The sequence below is a fragment of the Rhamphochromis sp. 'chilingali' genome (assembly GCF_963969265.1).
Source record: "Rhamphochromis sp. 'chilingali' genome assembly, chromosome: 6".
NCBI lineage: Eukaryota > Metazoa > Chordata > Actinopteri > Cichliformes > Cichlidae > Rhamphochromis > Rhamphochromis sp. 'chilingali'.
In genome coordinates this window covers 31,798,009-31,818,107 of record NC_137933.1, presented here as the reverse complement: position 1 = coordinate 31,818,107, position 20,099 = coordinate 31,798,009, and the positions used below count along the sequence as shown (strand labels likewise).

Sequence of the window (20,099 nt, the reverse complement as noted above, 5' to 3'; positions counted from 1 at the left end):
AGGCATCAAAATAAGGGCTTAGTTTGTTTTCCTGTAATTGATGTCTTTCCTGTGTGGTGGCATAGCTTTGTTTGTTTATGCTAATAAACAACACCAACTTGGGAATGTGGAATAATTCTTTATAAAGTCTTTAGGGTAATCCTTTGAATACAAAGCTTATTTACTTCATATTTTTTGCAATATTTCATGTTTGTTTTTTTTTATTAAGTGGAATAAGAGAGTGTATGGTAGAATAGTATACTGCAAGCAGAGTCTTCCTACCGTGAAAGGTTATGGTCATCAGAGGCAAAAAGGTCAGCTTCATGGGAGACAAAGAGGGTTTTCCTATAAAGACTGCAACATTTAACTTTTTCTTTTGAAACTCCAAGTCAGGGACCATACTCACAAAGCTGTTCCCCAGGGTAGATTATTGCTTTGTAGAAGAAAATCTTTGAACGTTAACGGTCTCTGTTTTTTCACCATCAACTCTCACTCTTGGACACACAGTTTTTGAAATGTCAGTTCTTTAGGGCAACAGTTCTAATTTTTGTTTCGCTTAGTGTAAGTAAATAGATCTGACTGTGAGTTTTTGTTCAGAGATCCCAGGAGAGTGGCATGCATGCTCAGCAGAGAGACTTCTCACTGCAACCTCCCTCGAACATATTGATCAGGAATGCTTATTGGCGTCAGCCCTGTGAATAAAATGCTGCTCTATTGAGTTCAGTTCCCCACTGGGCAACTGAATGAAGAGACAAAAACCTTTAGCACTTTTTTGTGGACTGCTATTCAGCTCAAATCCTAAGCCTAATGACGTCACCGGTAGGAAGAGAAAAATTGAAAATGGCACCTTTGTAAACTGCACCTTTTGAAATGACAATGTATATATCTGTTTTTCTTTTCTTTTCCCCCCTTTCTGTCAGTTTTATGTTATGTGTTGCAGCTTCTCCAGCAGATCGAGAAGAGCGCCGGATTTGGTGTTTATAAAATCAAGGGCAGATAAATAGTGTTGTTCTCCGGCTCTTCACTCAGAATCATTTGTTGACATCAGTGAGAAGAAGAGGCTTGACATGTGCATCCAGATACATATCCCTGCTGGAATCAACCATCCCATTAACATTTAAAACCCTGGAACATGAAAAATGACAGTGTTTATACAGATTCAGAGTACAGAATGAGCAACCTTCTGTATCCACATTATAGCAATTTTTAAGTTATAGTGTGGTGTGAGGAGTGGGAAATAAACTTTTCATATTTTTATTCTTGTGATTTTAAGCACTTAAATGTTGTGGGAAAAATGATTGTTTTTTTAATCTCTGAAATCATTTGAAATAATCCAACATGTTGAGTCCACTCAGTATGTGTTTTAAAATTAGAACCTTTTGATCTGCCTCTAACTTTTCACCCTTTTGATCTGTTTGACTTCAATTCATCGTGTTTTCCCTGAGCCTCAGAATGACTTTATGTAGTCAAGTGATTTCCCATATATCATTTATTTATTTAGTAATTAATTTATTTGTGTATTAATCTATGAGCTATGTATTTAATATTAAATAATGCACAGTCCTTCATGAGATTTTACGATAAACTTCGGGCTTTCTCAGTGGTCCTTTGTTTTCTGTTTGGTTGGAATATAGGGCAGTACAGTTTGGGTGCTCTTGTCAGAGACAGTTTGTGTGCTGCTATTTCGTAACAGTTTTTTGCGGCAGCCGGGGTTTAAGAGACCTTTCCTGGGTAGTGTGTGAGCTCCTGTCGTCCCCTTCACAGGTGAGGAGACATAAGAAGGGTCCAGACAGTTATGGAGGAGTGAGTGCTCAGAGGAAGAACGTTTGGGGGCAACTGAGCTGGCCAGGAGGCTGGGCTCAGTATCGCTATCTGGTGTAGCATAGCCACTCTTATCCTCTTGTAACTCCTCTTGCTCCTCCTCTTCATCATCGTCACAGCACAATGCATGGTACAGAATTTTGTCACTGAAGCGGACTCTTTCTCTTGTGCCAGAGGTACGGGAAGTCTTGTGGCTGTGCGTGGAGCTGCTGGCCTCCTCGCTCGATGAATCTGGAGTAATAATGCGTGGCCCATTGGGGATGGGCAGCCCGCCATTCATCTGAGAGTAGACAGACGCAGTGGTGGGGGGTGGGGTGGGGGTTTGTGTTTGGGTGAGGTTGGTCCCACGACCCATCTCCTGCTGTGGATCTCCTGGTTGCCCGCAAGATCTGCGAGCGGCTGCACCAGCAGCCTCCAGATAACTGCAGAACTCCCAGCTGTCAGAAAGGACATCTGCATTGAGGAAGTCCAATCGGAAGGCCTCTCCCAAGCCCCGCTCACTGCTGGACGTGCTGCTGGCTGTGGCCACGGTCCAGTCATCTGGCTCCAGGTCAAAGTCAAAGTCAGACGTTAGTTTATCGATTTGACCCACCACCTGTGAAAGAGAATAAACAGTTTTAGGTAAAAGATTTTTTAACCTTAACAGCCACAAAGATCCAATCATAAATCTCTGAACAATGGTTCATATATTTAAGAATTGCTACTAAATTTTTTATGTTGTGCCAAGATTTCCAGAGAATGAATCAATAGCCAACTGTAGTGACTTTTACCTCATGACCTCAAGTTAATGATAAACTTCTCTAAAGCTAATGGATTAGTTTAAGCAATATCTGGTGCAATTATGTCTCTCTTAGATTGAATTGCATTTACTTTCCTAACTCCTGTTTTGGAATCAAGATCTAATTCTACTTCTTGTTAGTTTACGACCAAGCGCTTACAAAAATTCAACTTGACCTTTACTTTATGTTTAGTCCTATAGTAAGTAGCATAAAGTGCATTTTACCTCCAATATGTCCTTGTTATCATTTACCTCCAAAGGCCTCTGTGTCCAAAGGTAAGCTTACGAAGGCAAAATAATTAGGATAAAAGCTAAAAGTTACATTTCTGAAAAAATGATGCGTAATAATGTATATTAAGCTTTATATACATAGCAAAAAGTGCACGTATCACCTGTTCTGTTTTGGCTGGACTTTTATATGCTAACATAATTTTTGCCATTTTTGCATATTTATGTCATGAATGCATATTGAAAAAGAAATATTTTTGCACTTGTAGGAAAAAATGCAACGAGGGGATAATGGTCTTACTTTTTGCAGACACAGTACATGAATAGACCGACTCCAATTATATGAAATCTCTAGATGTTTCGCATGCCCCTGAATTGCCCCCCACTGGGAAGTTTAACAAAAGCCAACATTTACGCAGTTTGCCTTTACAGCTTGCCATTACTCTCTTTTGATCCATAAAGCTATAATTGTTTGTTCATAGTTTGGAAATTGTCTTTATTTCCACCAAGCTTTTCCTCAGACAGGTGTTAAAAAATTTGCTTCATGTTATATTAAGACAAAATTAAACAATCCTTTGGAATGAGCCTGTAGCATGAAAGAGACTTGAGACAGAAAAGGCACCACGTGCACCAAAGAATCCTCTCAGACCAAGCTGTGTATCCTAAATCCAGTAGCTGATTCATTTTAAAATGAGATAAACCTTCTTAGACCTATAGCTTTACAGTATGAACCCCTAATCCAGTGCTTTTGATGCCTGCACTTTGATGTTAATTGTAGTGCTATTGTAATGCCCATGTCAAACAAAATAAACTCAAATGTTCACCTGCTGCACAGAAATGTACCACAAAAGCATTTCATTTATTGTTACCTCAAAATTAACCTCAATGCCTTTGTCATCAGCAGCAGTGTTGAGTGTTTGATGAATAGAAAGCACTTCAGTGGAAATCATGCTGGTTTGCTGACAGCACCTAAAATCCGAGCCCTCTATACTTGACATTTTAGCACCTTTAATCAGCATGTTCTGCTCTAAACAACAATCTATTGTGAAATGAAAACACTCAGCATTCATGTAGCTTGTAAATGATACATTTCCCCAAACTATTCAGCAATTAAGCACAGTGTTTTGAACTCAGAAAACTTTTTTTTAGAATGTGTACACCTCGATTTGCCCTGTAATTGCTGCCGAACAGCAGAGAAAGTGTAGTTTCACCCTGAGATTTGTTAAATATGATCTGTTTTCGCCCCCCCCCCCCATAATTATTTGCAGTGCTTGCTTCTTTCTGACTCTTATGACTACAAAATGAGTATGCTTGTATCAAAAACTCCAAGTCTTATCTCTGTATGTGGAATTGCTATTGTAATTCATTCTTTGTCCAACTTTAAAAGCTGTAAATTCAAACTTGCTGCTCGTGTGCTCAATAAAAAGCTTAAGAATAAAACTGAATCAATCTTCCATCCTAAATTTGGCTCAAGCATGGTTAGATTCTCCTTGCTGCTGTTTTATCTCAATCCTGAATTTTTCTTGGTGCTGATAAGTCAAAGCACCTGCATTTTGAATCTGGCTGCATACCTCTGCACGCACAGCATTGGCTCATCTGTCAATGAGCTTCTCTGCAGATCTGCCAGTTATGGCATCGTGCACCTCATGAGTACCTGGACTGTGCTTTTCCACTGGCATGCTGCCCGGAGGGAACTAGGCTGTATGAATCCTCTAATCCTTGAATTACTCCACCTGTTTGCTGTGTGATTTGCAGACTTTTACTCATGGAGCTGTTAATGTAAGATGTTTTCAGGGCCAGAGGAGTCTGAATAGCTTTGTTTACTTGATTGCAAAACCTAATTTAATCAGTGTGTTAAAAGAATAGCTATCAGATGTATTTCTCAACCCTGCTATTAAACCCGAATTTATTATTGTTTGGTTAGTAGTTATTGCCATGAGCAACAAGTCATTTTTATATATCTTCTAATTTGCGTTTAAACAGATGGAGCACTTACAGCATACCGTGGTAAGTTCAGAGAAAGGTAACAGGTAATGCACAAATCGAGATCCTAGTTGCCAAATACATAGTGTTTGCTGTACCTCTGCAGTGACCCTGAACCTGCTTATTTTCTATTTTAAAAGGCATTCCTGCATGCTTCAACTGTTTAGCGTGACCTCTCCCTGCAGTATGTAGTGGGCTAATTTAGCTTGATAACAGTTTCAGCCTGAAGGATCTGCTGATTCTTTTTGTTACAATGCTGCACATGCTCAATGCAACAACAAAGAAGTCTAGTCTCTGCTTTTTTTCCTCCAGAGTGTGTGATGAAGGATCTATGGATGGAATTGGATGAGAAGATTATTTTAGCACAAAGGATGAATGAACACATAAGGAACAAGTTATTAACACTGTGCACAATGTGTTGGAAATAGCAGATGCATTATGAGAATGCATTACGAAGTAATTATGAAACGTGTAACACGGAACTTTATCTCATGTGGACATCACTGCACGTGGGTTATTAATCATATACTGGAAAAATAAATAAATAAATGAAAGCATTCCAGAGATCATGTACACAAACAAGCTATAACCCCCCCATGTGCGTATGGTTTTTATTGTCTGAAACATAGGCCTACAAGGTAAATAGTTGTTAGCTCATAAGGTGCTTATATTGAGTTCTCTTTTGTTTTTATTTCCTCCAAAAATGTAAAAATTCTGGAAGCTTAAAGTTGTGATAAACCTCTGGAGTCAGGCTGTGTATCCCCAACAGACTTCACGGCACATTCATACTACAAAGTTTATGATGCGGTGATGGCATATCCTTGTGACTGAAAAGACTCCATTTGCAACACAGTTAAGCAGTAATGTGTAGTATAAGCATGGATATAAAGTGCTGGGGATTAGACTTTAACTTCAGTCTATAATTTTCTCTCCATGCCTCTGCTGACAACTTCACTTACTTGCTTTACTGTAAATGCTGTCTTATAGAAGCTATTAAAAAGTATGATGACTATAACAATAACTATGATTTTCTGTGTGGGAATGGTAAGCAGAACATGATTTGTTTATTTTAGATTAACGGTTGCCCAGGAAGAATCGCACACACAAACTGAGTAATAAATGGCATTGTAAAATTTTTTTCTGTTTCATTGCACACTATCAGCCAGCAGTCACAAGTCAATTGAGAGCATATCACCTGATCAACAGAGAGTTGAGTCATTTCAAAGCTCTTTGAGGTGCTTTAAAAGAGAGGCTGCCTCAGTAGCATCAGGTGAGGTTTTATTACTGTACCTCAACACCTGTCTGAAATGATGGTCTGGGTAATTGAGGGTCAGACTGAAAGAGGGCACCCTCCAGCCTTGTCTGTAACAGAAAGGCAGAGTGACGGAAAAGACAGGCAAGGATTATCTAGCACAGATTTGTGTAAAAACTATTAATGAAGCCCCCCCTCAGGAGTGGTGATTTTTCTGTAATATTCAGCACCACCTGGTCTCTTGATTTATTTATTGTAGCTGGGCACCTGATTTCTTTCTCCCAAAGTGAGTGTCTTTTCTCTCTTACGGCTAATTAAAATTGTACCAGAACATTAGTACTGTAACATTTTTTCCCAGATCTGATGTTTAATATGTTGTTGAAAATTTCAGACAGAGGTCAAAATCAGCAAATGTGAAAATTTAGGTGTGAAATTGCCTCTGATGAGGAGGGTATATTTACCACATGTTCTAATCACTCAGTTGGTCTTTAAGCAGATGTTTAACTGGAATTGCTTGTTTTGATGCGCATTGATGGTTTTCTGTGTGGAAAGATTTTTGTTAGCTGTCTAGTAAACAGATGGGAATTACAATTCTTTGCAAGTCTTACATAAAAGTGCATTTTTAACATGTTTCTAATGATGCCAGTAGAAAGGGTATCTGGTTTTCCATATGCATTACATATTTTAGTGTTTACCAGAAAGTAGAAAACAGCTCTGAAATATGCTATCAGTAGCAATGCAGTTTGTACATATGTAAAAAATAAATCAGGTGTGAGTTACCAAAATAAATGAGACATAACACCCTCACTGGGTTCATTTGAAATGCACGCAGTATGAGTGAATTTTCTGTGGATCACTTCATTACGCTGTGTTCAAGTGGCCTCTCTCCATCTGTTCCTGTGCCACCCGTTCTTCCAGGAGTCATTTTCAGAGCAGACTGAGAGAAGTTTGCAGTGCTTGTTCGTTAATTATGCAGCATCCAGCGTCTAGCATAGCTTTGCTTTTTTTTCATGGGAAAATCTCAAATGTTCAGAGGCGCTATTCAAACAAATCTAAGTGTTATTTCTTTCTCAACATGTCACAATAGATTTCCAGCCCTCCACTGTGCAGCACTTTCAGCACTGAAAGCGGTTAATGCCAGTTAGGAAGTCTCAGCAATTATCAAAATGGCCTTGCATGCTGGCTTTGTAAGTAAAGGCTTCACAAATATTGTTTTAATGCAGTTAACTCCAGCAGTTTTGCAGCTCCTTCTTACTCTGTATCCTCTCCTTATTTCCCCTCAATTGAATTCTCCTCAAGCCGAGAAGAGGGAGGCATCCAAGCCACTCATATTTTTGTGATATGGTTTATCTTATCCCCCAGAACCTAATTTATCATCCCCGACTTACTCTGAAAGGACATATTTACCAGATTCACTAGCAAAATTGTCCAGTGACTTGTAAACTTGTGCAGTCTCTTCCAGACATCTTTATTCACTACTGGATAAAATGGAATTCTGGGAGCATTTTAAAATTTGTAATGTACTGAACATTACCCTGCTGTATGTGAAGAACATGCAAGTATTTCATATCTGCACAGAATGTTGCTTGGCTTGAGAGTTTAGACTTCATTGAGTAAAAGCTTCGGGAAGAAATTTACACATGACATTGTTTGCTTGGAGTGTGATTAGGGTTGCGCATCGGGGCAGAGTAATGCAGTACCATTGATAACAACTTAACCACAGTGTCTCTGTTTCAAAACGGAGCAAACTACAAACTAATTTATGAATCACTTTAATAAAGCTTAACATTTTTTCAGCTGCCCTTCAGAATATATTTTTCCAGACTGTGTGAACTTAGGTTAATGCAGAGGAATAGATGCTGCATCATTCCCCCCTAATCATATGCATGAAAGGAGACGGGGCTGCTTAACAGAGGGTTTGCAAACGTGATTCAGATGACAAATGAATATCCGTTACTCTACATGTCAGATAATATGCACACGCAAGCAAGGTCTTGAAAAATCTTGTGTAACATAAAAAGTGGATGAGAGACAAGATCCAAAGCATTGTCTAGTCTCAGTTTTGTTTTTTTGTCTTGTCAGATCCCCCAGTTTTTATTTTATTTACAGTTGAATAAAAATGTTTTCAAACATACAAAGAAAATCTGTTGATATAACAGGTGTGAAATACTTCCGTTGTGCTGCTTTGCCGTTAGCTTCCCCCATGTAGGGCAGGGATAGCTCAGTAGGTAGAGTGGTTGCCCCATGATCGGAAGGTCGGGGGTTCGATTCCCCTTAACAGCTACCCTGAGGTACCCCTGAGCAAGGTACCGTCCCTACACACTGCTCCCCGGGCGCCCAATGGCTGCCCACTGCTTCACTGAGTGAATGGGTTAAATGCAGAGAGCAATTTCCCCACGGGGCTCAATAAAGTACAATAATGTACAATAATAATAATGTTTCCTCAGCTCTCCTGCTAGGTGTGCTAAAGAACAACAGTGATTTGAACAGTTCATCACATTGTTACAGTATCTTATTTATGGTTTTGAATCTGGAGCAGATAGTTATCTGATCCAAATCAGTGCAGTTTGGTGCATCCCTCTAATCACAGCAGAGTCAATGGTGTCGCTGATTTACGGTATGATATATAATACATTAAGTATCTTGACATACCTAATTTCAGCTTATTTATCACATCAGAATTTTCCCCCTAAAATCTGTATTGACATCTTACCCCAGAAAACCTATTATCACCCAGTGTGTAACTGAATCATTGTGCCACTGATCTTGGACCGTTCTGTGGGACATGTTACAAAAATTAAAGAAGACCTACTTGAGATCGGTTAGCTTCTCATGCATTTCCGTTGTACAAAATTCCATAGTACTTTGTACTAGCCAAGTATATTGAGCATGGTCGGGATTTGAATACAGTTCACTCTGCAGACCAATGAGTCACTGGGCAGAAGACATTGCAGACAAGCTAGGGGGACCTGATTAGGGTCAGGCCATCTTGATTGCTCAGATGTATTGCTTAGTGTTGGCACAGGGATAAATGTCCTTTGAAGTGTTCGCTGGAAGCATTTGGTGTAATTATCCTGTCATGAGAGGGGCTATAAGCTTGAGACTTCATTAGGCACATGCCTGCTGCTTTTTCATCTTTTCTCAAAAAACATTCATCTTTATGGAGGCCTTAAAGTGCTAAACAACGCTGTGATGAGCGTACGGCCAGTACCTCCTGACAACTCACTAATCAAAAGCATCATTACAAACTTCAGCACATAATGGGCCTCATTTATCCCTATGGGGCTTTAGAAGAGGTGGGCTTCTGAAGTCCCTGTAGGCCTGGGCAATCAACCACTTTCTTGGCCAAATTTAGGTCATTAGACTGTTAGACTGGACTGTCTTGTATTCGAACTCTATGGCAAATTTGGAAGGTTTATCATATCATACTTCGAGCGGCTATGGGTTGTACAATCAGTGAGGGAGGAAAATGGGAAGATTGTCTTCCAGCAATAGGGAGGTAGCAGATGCAGCATGTGTTGGTGCTGGCAGAGCACACTGATCATTTATTGAGGTTCTCCTTCATTGCTTCTATCCGTGTTGAGAGGCCTAGTGCCGGTAATGACCAGAAAAAGATGGTAGGGCCACGCTACGGGGCTCCTCAGTCTGTCTGCTTCCTTGAGATAGCAGGTGGATTAGGCCTGTGTACCGTCAGGTCATGCTGGTCACATGCAAGGAAAAATGGATCATGTGAGTGCAGTCAGGCCACACTGACCCATTTTAATGACTCAGAGTTTTTATTAGCAACATGGTGTCTTTCTGTCAAAGGCCAGTGAAGGTGTAAAGCGATAGTAGTTTATATGTGTTTTTGTGGGTTGGGTTGAAGGGTAAATGTATTTGACCTGCACTGGAAAATGGGGGGAATCTCTTGGGCAGAGGGTAGAATACCACAAACTGCAAGTCTGTCTCCATGCCAGCCAATAAGCAGATAATAAGTGTATCCCGACGAGGGGGAGATGGGGAAATACACAGTCCATTCTATAGCTGCATGCTTATCCCATTTTATGCCAATGACTAATCATAATTTCAATGTTTTAAATAAATTTAGATTTAGCGTACTTACAGTTGATCTGATTTGTTACAGTAACAATTTCTCATGTAATTCCCACTATGGCAGTAAATTGGTGTAAACATGTTACTACATTAACATATCACAGCAGAATATAAACACATTTTCTGGGCTGTCAAAGCTCATTTGCATCAGGCGATGTGCATAGTCGAGCAAACAGTTAATGTTGATGGAATATTAAATATATACCCATCTCATTACTGACTGAATTAATATGTTGAAATAATTGAAGTTGGGTGCATCTTGGGGTTTGAGTTATTTATTTGTGCTGTATTTTAGTGGAGAGCACCGACATATATAAGCAGCAACAGTGGTAGTCCAAGCTTTACATCGTTTGAAATGGTTTTGATCAGCATTGGCCAAAATAGTCAGGCAAACAAAGATGTATATCTGCATGTTAGTCTCCATCTTCTAAATTTGTAAATTCTAATAATCACTTGTAAAACACCTCAGAATCAAAATGATTTTATGAAAAGAAACAGGAAACAGATGCATGAAGGGGCAGACAGATTGAAAAGCCAAACAGAAGGTGAAAGACTGACAGGGAAAATAATCATAATCTTCATGCAGTTTTATTTTTACTTTTAACTTATTTTTTTATTCTTCTGTCTGCTTTACTCCTGCTTTTCTATCCATCTGTGAGGACATATTCATACCTTTAAAAATATGTTCTACAATAAAACACCATTTGCACCTCTCACATTACCACTGACATGCAGATTCACACATTGCCATTGATCACCTGCTCTCTTTCTGTAATTAAAAGTCCTTACAATGCAGTCGTCTTTCCTGGGTTGTGGCTGAAAATATTGCCTAACAACACATCAGTAATGAAGCAGGAGTTACTTTTTTTCCCCCAACTCTAGGAGTGTAAATGGAATTGCAAACCCAGCACACCAAGTTGCTAAAAAACTAACTTGAAGACAAAGGGGTTTTTTTAAACAGGAGACAACATGTTTTTTTTCTCTTTCCTTAAAAGAATCTGTGGTCAAATCTATCAGCTCAGTTAGTGGAGAAGTAGAACAGGCAGCTGTATGTGTGGTCAGCTTTTGAAAGATCTGATATGTGGATGTGTAAATCTCAATGACTCCACCCACACAGCTTGCTGTTAATCACCCGTGTATCATGTATGCCAGCAACTGAACTTTATTGCAAAATGTCTCATCTTCTGCCAAGACAATGGGTGGTCTATAAAGCCTTTATCATATCACAATATTTCAAGTACAGGTGATTACAACTTGCAGGCAGCAGCATTTATAAATGTATGCAAATTGAGGACATTTCCATCCTTCTTTTCCAATAAGCTACGGCCATTAACATACTACCTAATTTTAAGTGTCAATCTCTTGAAATAAGGTGCTGGGAGCAGCAGCATTATAGCGCAATAGTAGCAATACAGCACAAGTCAAATTTAAGCACAAACGTAGATGGGGTAGTGTTTTCCCCAGAAAGTATAAAATAACTGCTTAAAACTTTAACATAACAAAAATGAAGGTAACTTAAGCCTGTAACTCTTCAGGAACCTCATAAAATTATAAAAGTATTTTCTGCTTGTAATGATGTAACTCTGAGAAAAGTCTGGGAAAAGCCGGGCTTTTTAACCAGTTGCTTACAGCCCTGCTTTACCACCATATAGTAATGATTTCGATCCACTGTTTGCTCTTCCTGTCATACGGAGTGCAACTAGCGGAAGCATTTGGTGGAGTCTAGTCTGCAGTATGTGCATTGACAGTTCATTGTGATAGTACATATTTTGAAGAATGTATTAATACTTTGGACAAACCTACTGAAAACTGCACAGAAATACCATTTTCATATCATGAAATGCTTTCTGAACTATTCCAAATTCATTACAAGCAACATTTGAACCCCTACAATATATATTACACATTAAGTACTGAGAAAGTAAAAGAAGCTGAGAAACAGTGGTGTCTGACAGTGCATAGATGTTCTCTTCCTTTTTTCAATCCTGTCTAAAACAGTAAATAAAATCAAGCAGCAACATCAAAACAACATAAAAAGGACGCCTTACCAAGTAGAAAGGTCTACTAACATGCACTGAGCGCAGGAGATTATGTTCCTCCACCTCTTTGTTGCTATGTTATTGGTGCAAAATTAGTTGCCTCATACTAGATAAATAAGTGATTTGTTAGGGTCAGTGTTTGTTAATAATCTTTGTTTGTGATTTAAGTGATTTTTAACAGCTTGTCATTGTATGGCCACAGAACATTTTCTATTGTATGTTTGCATGGAAGTTTAAAACAAGCCCATTGCTGATAATCAGTGTCAATAAAGTAAAAATGGTAATGTTTTTCTGTCCGATTGATTATAAATGTCAAACATTCATAAATAAATAACCAGTAACACTATCTATCAGGGGTGCAACGATATTCGTATCGATATTGAACCGTTCGATACAGTGCTTTCGGTTCGGTACGCATATGTATCGAACAATACAACATTTGTAATTTATTTTATCAACTTTCCTTCTGATGATGCTGTCTGTGTTGAGCGCTCAGTGAATCTGCGTTCGACTACTCCGCCTAGGCTGCGCTGTTGAGCGCAGATCCACTGAGCGCTCAACACAGACAGCATCGTCAGAAGGAAGAGCGCAGGGCAAGCTAGCGAGACAGAAGTTAAGCTCTCCTTGCAATATGGACCTCCCCCACCCTCATTCAGATCTGGCGTTTGGAATTATTTTGGTTTTCATGTGACGTATGACCCTGAAGGTAAGCGAGTCATGGACTAAAGTAAAACAGTATGTTGGATGTGCCATGCAATGCTCAATTACATGGGTGGGAACTAGTGTGTTAGCGCAGTTAGCTCGTTAACGTGTTGGCCGTCTAGCCCCATGCACGGGGCGATCGGTGGTAGCTCGTTAACGGAGATTTGCAGTGTTGTGGCGTTAAGGTCATTTCAACGAGATTAAAGCTGACAGCACTAGTGGGAACACAACGAATATGACTGCACATTTACGCCGACATCATCCTAGTGCAAAGACAAGTGGAAGCATACAAAAACAAGCAAGCATGCTACTAACTTTAGCCGAGTCATTTAGACAGCTGTTAGCACATGATTCTCCTTATGCTGCTGAGAATATAGCCCAGAAGAAGCGGATAGTATAGCTTTTATTTTGGAAAGAGACATTTCTCTGTAATAAACTCTCTTTTCCAAAGATGAGTGATTCCTCAATCAGATACAGGGCTCGCAATATCGCTAGCCCGACGTCCTGGAGCTAGCGATTTTTTTCAGTCGGGCTACCAAAATCTATCTCTGCCCTGCCCGTAGGATGGAAAAATATATGTCAATGCTTTTGCATTCTTTCAGAAATGTAGCTGGGTAATTATGTCATTGGCATCGGTGAGCCACTGTCAATATGTGACATATTGAAATCGCGTTTGAATTTGCGCTTGTTTTTTTTGCTTTCAATTTGCAATCGTGCGAACTGTGTATAGAGAGCGACAGCACCGATCTGTGAGTGATGATAATTTGTGCACCAATTCCTCTGACATCGTCTTATTAATTGTTAGCTTACTATGCAAACATGACAAGTGAAATCTCCCGCAGCAAGCTTAAACATGTGAGAGGTTGATCGCGCAGAGACTCGCTGAGCTTATGTGAGTGCATGTGTAAAAGCAGCAGGAGAAGTTATGACAAATCAGACTATAAGGCAAAAAGAAAGTGCAGCTTTATGGTTTCATGGACAAACGAATATCTTTGGCTGCAATATGATGAGCTAAATAACCAGGGCTGCACATAAGTGGTCCGCAGGTGTGCATTCGCTGTCAAAATAAAAAACACGCACAAGGGTGAGGGTTAAATTTAAAAACTGTACTTTTGAGTTAAAATATATATTTATAATTTTAATAAATGACAAATTAAAAATGCATGAACATTTTTTTTGTATCGAAAAAATATCGAACCGTGACACCAAAGTATCGAACCGAACCGAACCGAACCGTGAATTTTGTGTATCGTTGCACCCCTACTATCTATATATTTTTACATAATGCATCTGCCATGATGAAGTCTTGAACAAACATTGGGCTAAAGTACGATAAATCAACAGACTACTTGCTGCATGTTTCAGTTCACTGTGACTTTCAGTTCACTTGTTCTACATTTCATTTTGTTTTAACATAAGCTTAGTTTCCATTGCAGCTAAATGTTGTCTGACAATGGCTGAACTGTTCGGGGCTGCGAGAGCAGCAGCTAACCCTACTATTAATACAGGGCATGCAATCAATATGCCAGTGGCATTTCTAGGTTTCCTTGGCCTGCAGCGCTTATCTTAATGGAGGTGTGCTCCCATTTTCTTTTATAGTGTGAACACATATATCATTACCCAACAAATATAGCTAGATCTACAGGCCTTTGTGAAAACACTGAGGCACAGAGGAGAAAAAAACCCCAAAAAACTAATGCAATTTATTTTTATTTTAACCTTCTCTCTGAGCCTTTATGGAAGCAATGATGGACCTCAGGAATATTCAATTGCTGTTTCACTTCTGCTCCATCTTCTTTGGCCTTTAGTGAAGATTGGCTATCCAGTGTTTGTGGCAGCATTATTACTCAGAACCATACCACAGAGGATGATGCGGTGTGCATTAGTGGGCAGAAACACATTTCTGTGGAGAAGCATTTTCATTCATCCTCCTTCAAGCTTACCTGGAGTTTCCTTGAAATGATACATGCTTAGTCAGATAGTACATTGTCCTACTAAAAGAGTGTGACCATGTTCAGGTGCAACTGCTATGCCAGCCAAGGATGAATAATTTGTAGCTCCTGAAAACTTTGCAGCTGTTTGAAAGCAAACTCATACAATATGGACAATGACAATCTTTGCCAGAATGACAAATGCTAACCTGCTAATCTCTATCATAATAAATCAAATCATCTTATGACCACATTTTTAACTCCTGTTGTAGATCAACTCTTTTTTGGGGGCTACACTGTTTACCTGGGGAAAGAAAGTCTCTTCTGACCTCTTATCAACAAAGCATTTTCATCCGCAGCCCTTTAACTGTGACTCACTGTCTGGAGGAGTGAGGTGTTTAAAATAAGCGTGGTATCTTACCTTCCCACAATAACCGCTATGCTATCCTATTTACAGTGATATATATTATCTAAAGGTGTTATTGACATAATCCTCAACTTTAAAATAGTTCCAAAAACACACATCTAAAAAAGACACATCTCATTTAGTACAAATACATTTCCACAGTAAATACGTGATCTTTCAAAAGAAATGTCTCTTTAATAATTGTGCTAGTTTCCCCTGAATCACAGATTGAAGCAGAGAACCCTCTGCACTGAAGGCTTCAAGATATAACAACATGTGCCTGCTCTATTGAGAAAGACACTGCAGATTAAATTTGTGTACTCGTAAAATGTTTGTTTGAGCTCTTACACCCAAATGAGTTTTACTTGTTGAGGTGCTACCACTTATGAACCAGAAAATGTGCCCATATCTCTGTGAAATCACCCTGGCTTCTGTTACTGTGTTCGCAATGTCCAGTGGAACAAATCAATGATTGCTCTCTTGATGACCTAGAGAGAGTTTTGACTATAATTTTTTTTTATAATAGAATTGTTCTTGTGAACATCCATTTAATACTTTTACCATCAAAGGTAGAGCCCAGTGTTTCTCTTGCAGGTGTGTAACAGCAGCATCATTATGCTGGAAATCAAACAAGCTAAGACCATGCACTTACACATGCTTTGACTGAACGATGATAGCGCCCCTCCTTCCCCACCGTGGTTATGAAGTAGGCCACAGATATTGGCGTGGCTTGCTCTCCTACCTCTTTCTCTCAAAACAATTTGTCATTGCTTCCAGGGTTCTGCCATTTCTATCTGTGACAATCTGTAGGGCGGTCGCCTCAGAGAGTGACAAAACCTGTCACAGTGCGTCACTTTCACTCTCTCTTTGGCAAGCGGCAGGACATCTTTGAGTTGGCAGCACCTTTATCAGATATGGCAGTTCCTAAAGCTCTGCCTATAACAGCAGGCAAGTTGGAGGAAAAGAGCTGGTGACTTTACAGAGACCTATTTGCAAACAAAATCACTGGGAGACATTTCCCACAAGGCACCATCTGGCTGCCACATATACCTGCCTCCATCACTCCCTTGCCACCACCGGGTTTCCTATTTATAGGAACTCTCCTGTCCACCCACCCAAAGAATGCATCTTGTAAAACAGCAACTAAAATCTAGCAAACTGTAGATATTCCTTCAGGCAATCAATCATCAGGGTGACAGATGTCAACACATCTCCCCCTTAATGTGTGGATAACATCTTCTTAACAGTCTGCTGTCGCTAACAATGGAAATGAACAAGCAGCCGGCTTCTTGCCAGACTTCGCAGAGATAGCAAGTCCAGCAGTGACCTTCTTTGTCATTATCTGAACTCTTCTCCTATATTTAGCTTGGCTCTAAGTCGCGAGACAAACTGTGAAAACGACAGAAACGCCTAAACTGAAGGTACCGTGTATGATATAATGTTTGTGTATTCTGGATTTTCTTTAGCAGAATTTGCGATGATTTTGGAAGTCAGCTGTCAACCATCATTGAAGTATCAGAATTATCAATAAAGCAATTAGTGTTTCTGTAAGCGTTGTAGGTTGCATTCTGATTATTGGTATTATGTTATTGAACGTGCATCCCCAAACGAGCACAGAATACTGAGAGCGAAACAGACGTGCACTTGCAAGCTTGTTAGACATTTGCAGTATTTTGATATGGTCCACAGTGACTACGTTTTGAATGCTTTAAGGACACTCACAGCAATGTACTACTTTGATTGGAATGCTGAAATGTTAAATATAATTAAACTTAAGCAAATAAAAACTGCAAAATTCATCCTGACTAATAGATGTTCTCTCTGCCTCCATGCACTCTTTATCATGTTTTTATCTGCACATTTCACATATCCTCCCCTTTATTTTTTTCCTAATCCAAGGTTTTATCATCTGAGAGCAATACTGAACTTTAAACAACTTCCAATGTAAAATACAGCCTATGAATTAGTCATCAAAATCCAGATGTTTTGTCATTGTTCCCCATTAAGTAAAAGCCTCTTTCTTTCTTTCTCTCTCTCTCAGTTTTGGATAGATTTCATCAAGCATCTCGTCAAGAGAACAATTAGTCAATGTGCATGGATCAGTTCCTTTAATTACATATTGAAATACTACCCATAAGCCCAAAAACATATTGATTACGTGCCTGAAATGAGGCAAGAATACATATATGTCCCCCTTGGAGAAATATCACAGCCTATTTTCTGCTTAACAATTCTCTTGATTTGTGATTTAATGTGTCTATCTCTTTCTGTGTGTGTGTCTCTTGATAATTATATGTTGCCGAGTTGGCAGGGAAACACGATGGTGTTTGGAGAAGTGTTACCTCGGTCACACAACCCCTTTGGGCAAAAGGAGCCTGGTAAACACATCTCACAAAAGTGAGAGGAAAGAAAATATTTAACTAGGACAGTATTTTATTGCATATTTAAATAAATAAATAATTTAAAGAATACATTTAAAATTAATATATGCATGACTCATTTGTTTTATACTAAGCCAGAAGTCTGCCCTCGTGCCCTTTGTGGACTGTCAAGCTCAAATACGGCATAGTAGACAGTTTAGGGGCAAGAAATCCACGGCTACCCAACCCAAATATCTTCTGAAGTCTGAGGGGGAAAATGCTGTCTGTATTGACCTCTGTAAACTCTCCTGCTGAGTTCTTGGTCTTAGTCACTCATTTTGAGCCTCATTGAATAAAAAAATAAATATGTTTTTGTAAATCTTTAATAATGTTTGAAAATGGAGACTTAACAGCGGTATTGTTCAACTTGTCCATTGGCTACCAACTGGCCAACCACAATTGTTTCACAGTCAAACCCACCTCACCTTATCACATGCAGTTTTTTGCAACCAAGATGGTGACCTCATCTTAAAGCTTAAAGCAACTTGTGATGTCACAGTAGCTATGTCAGTCGTTCATACTGCCCCTGGTTTTGCTGTGGTATTAATAAAACCAACACAAACACACAGTGCAGCGGGGTTCCCTTTACCTGCATTCTCCAGGGACATTAAAAGGGGCAATTACAGCAGACAAATAACCAATGTACAGTGAAGGTGAACGACAGGAGAGGCAATTTCCCATTCTTTTCTCCTCTCACTTCATCTCCGTTTCATGCGTTGAATTTCTAGTCCATAAACACTGGGCCCATTGTACTGTTGTGTTGACACAAATTGGAAAGAGTGAAGAATGGAGATGTATTGTTCTACGTAAAGCATATTCATCTTTTCAATAAACTTGGCTTTGGCAAGGGAAGAGAGAGTGCGAAGTCAGGCGTAGCATGTAATTAGTTGGTAGAGGTATGGGATGAGGGCCTTGTTGAGCCATCTGTGGAAAACATTTTTGAGGATCGTTCTGACTGAGATTTTGTCGCTTCGTTGTCTTCACCTGCACTTGTCCATGACCCCCTCTCCTATATGCTTTGCTTGCCAGCAAATCCCATCCTCCAAATCTACTGTTTGCAACTCTGCATGATACAACAATCGGTGTTCGCCAAAGCACCTTCTGATACATTCTCCTCGCTTTTCACACACACCGTTCTACAAGGTTCCTGGAAACATTTGAAAAGGGGCTTCATTAATAATCCATGGATTTTGTGTTCATGCATAAATGCGGCGCCAACCTACAAGTGCAAGTCCGTAGTTGGCCACTGTTTTGACACCTTTCATGGGTTTCTCGCTCTCTTTCTTGCAGCCGAGCTTTGATTGATGACAACAAAAGGAGTGGTGAAATCTGAGGGCTGGATGGAGAGATAACTGGCTGGCTGAGAATGACTCAGTCTGTAGCACAGAGTCAGTCTGCTGCAGCCTGGAGGAAGAGACAGCAGTGCAAGAATGAGAGGGAGCAGGAAAGGGAGAAGGTATCACAGGGTAAATGAGGCCTTGCAGTTTGGTAGTGCACATAGCTTCATCATCCTTGGCTCATGTTTGGGAGGCAAACATGACTGGGCTAATGTTGCTTTATTTGAGGAGAGAAACATCACAGAGTCAGAGTGATGTGACCAAACACACAGCAGGGCCTCGCCAGCAGCATTCTATCTAATCAATCTACTGTGGGAGGACAGAAAACACACAAACAGCATGCACTCACAGAACACACACACACACAACACCCCCCCCCCCCAAAAAACAAACAAACAAACAAACAAACAAAAACAAAACAAAAACAAGACTACAGTATATACACACGCATTCTCATACTCATAGCTAAACTCATATCTTCTGGCAGATACTCATACACCCACACAAACACATGCATCAATCACTAGCTCTTTTTTCCCCTATAAAATAAAAAAACACTGTCATAAAGGCACAACGGATATATATGTACAGTGCACGCCAAGTCAGACTGACTGCCAGACTGGCTCATGTTACTTTGATCCTGATGGGAAATGGTGATTATTTGAATGGCAGCATGTCAATCTGACCTCAGGGTTATTGAGATGTTGTTTTTTAATAGACCAGATATAACCCAAAAAAAAAGCATATGGCAGCCCTGACTGCATCTATGACATCATCATGCAAATTCCCCTCTTACGTGACCTTGGATTTATCTGCACGGACTCAGAGAACACGTGATGTGATCAGGTCAGTCACGACAGAAAAAAATGTCCCCATCCCTTGGCCCTTTGTAGTCATCGCTTATGAATCGTATTTTTTCTCAAAAGGTGATGGCTGCCAGTAATGTTATACTGGTGGGAGGTGCAGTGTGGACATTGGTGTTGGGGGCTCTGGCGTGCTCTCCCTCTTTAAATAGCCCCAGATCTAATCTGCAGACAGCAGCAGAGTTCTGACAGATCTTGCCTTGGTGCCTCCTCCCACTAGGTGACACATTCTTTATTTATTTTTGCTCTCCTCCGCTCTGGTATTCAC

At 39.8% G+C, this 20,099-nt stretch overlaps 1 protein-coding gene across 1 annotated transcript in view; it reads right to left on the bottom strand.

The window, feature by feature from the left end:
* Positions 1-1,460: 1,460 nt before the first annotated feature.
* insyn1 (inhibitory synaptic factor 1) overlaps positions 1,461-20,099 on the bottom strand; it is a 44,725-nt gene continuing 26,086 nt past the window's right edge. Inside the window, exon 3 of the mRNA XM_080884659.1 lies at positions 1,461-2,395. Within this exon, the coding sequence (XP_080740785.1) occupies positions 1,577-2,395 (819 nt within the window). The 3' untranslated portion in view covers positions 1,461-1,576. The remainder of the gene's footprint in view (positions 2,396-20,099) is intronic.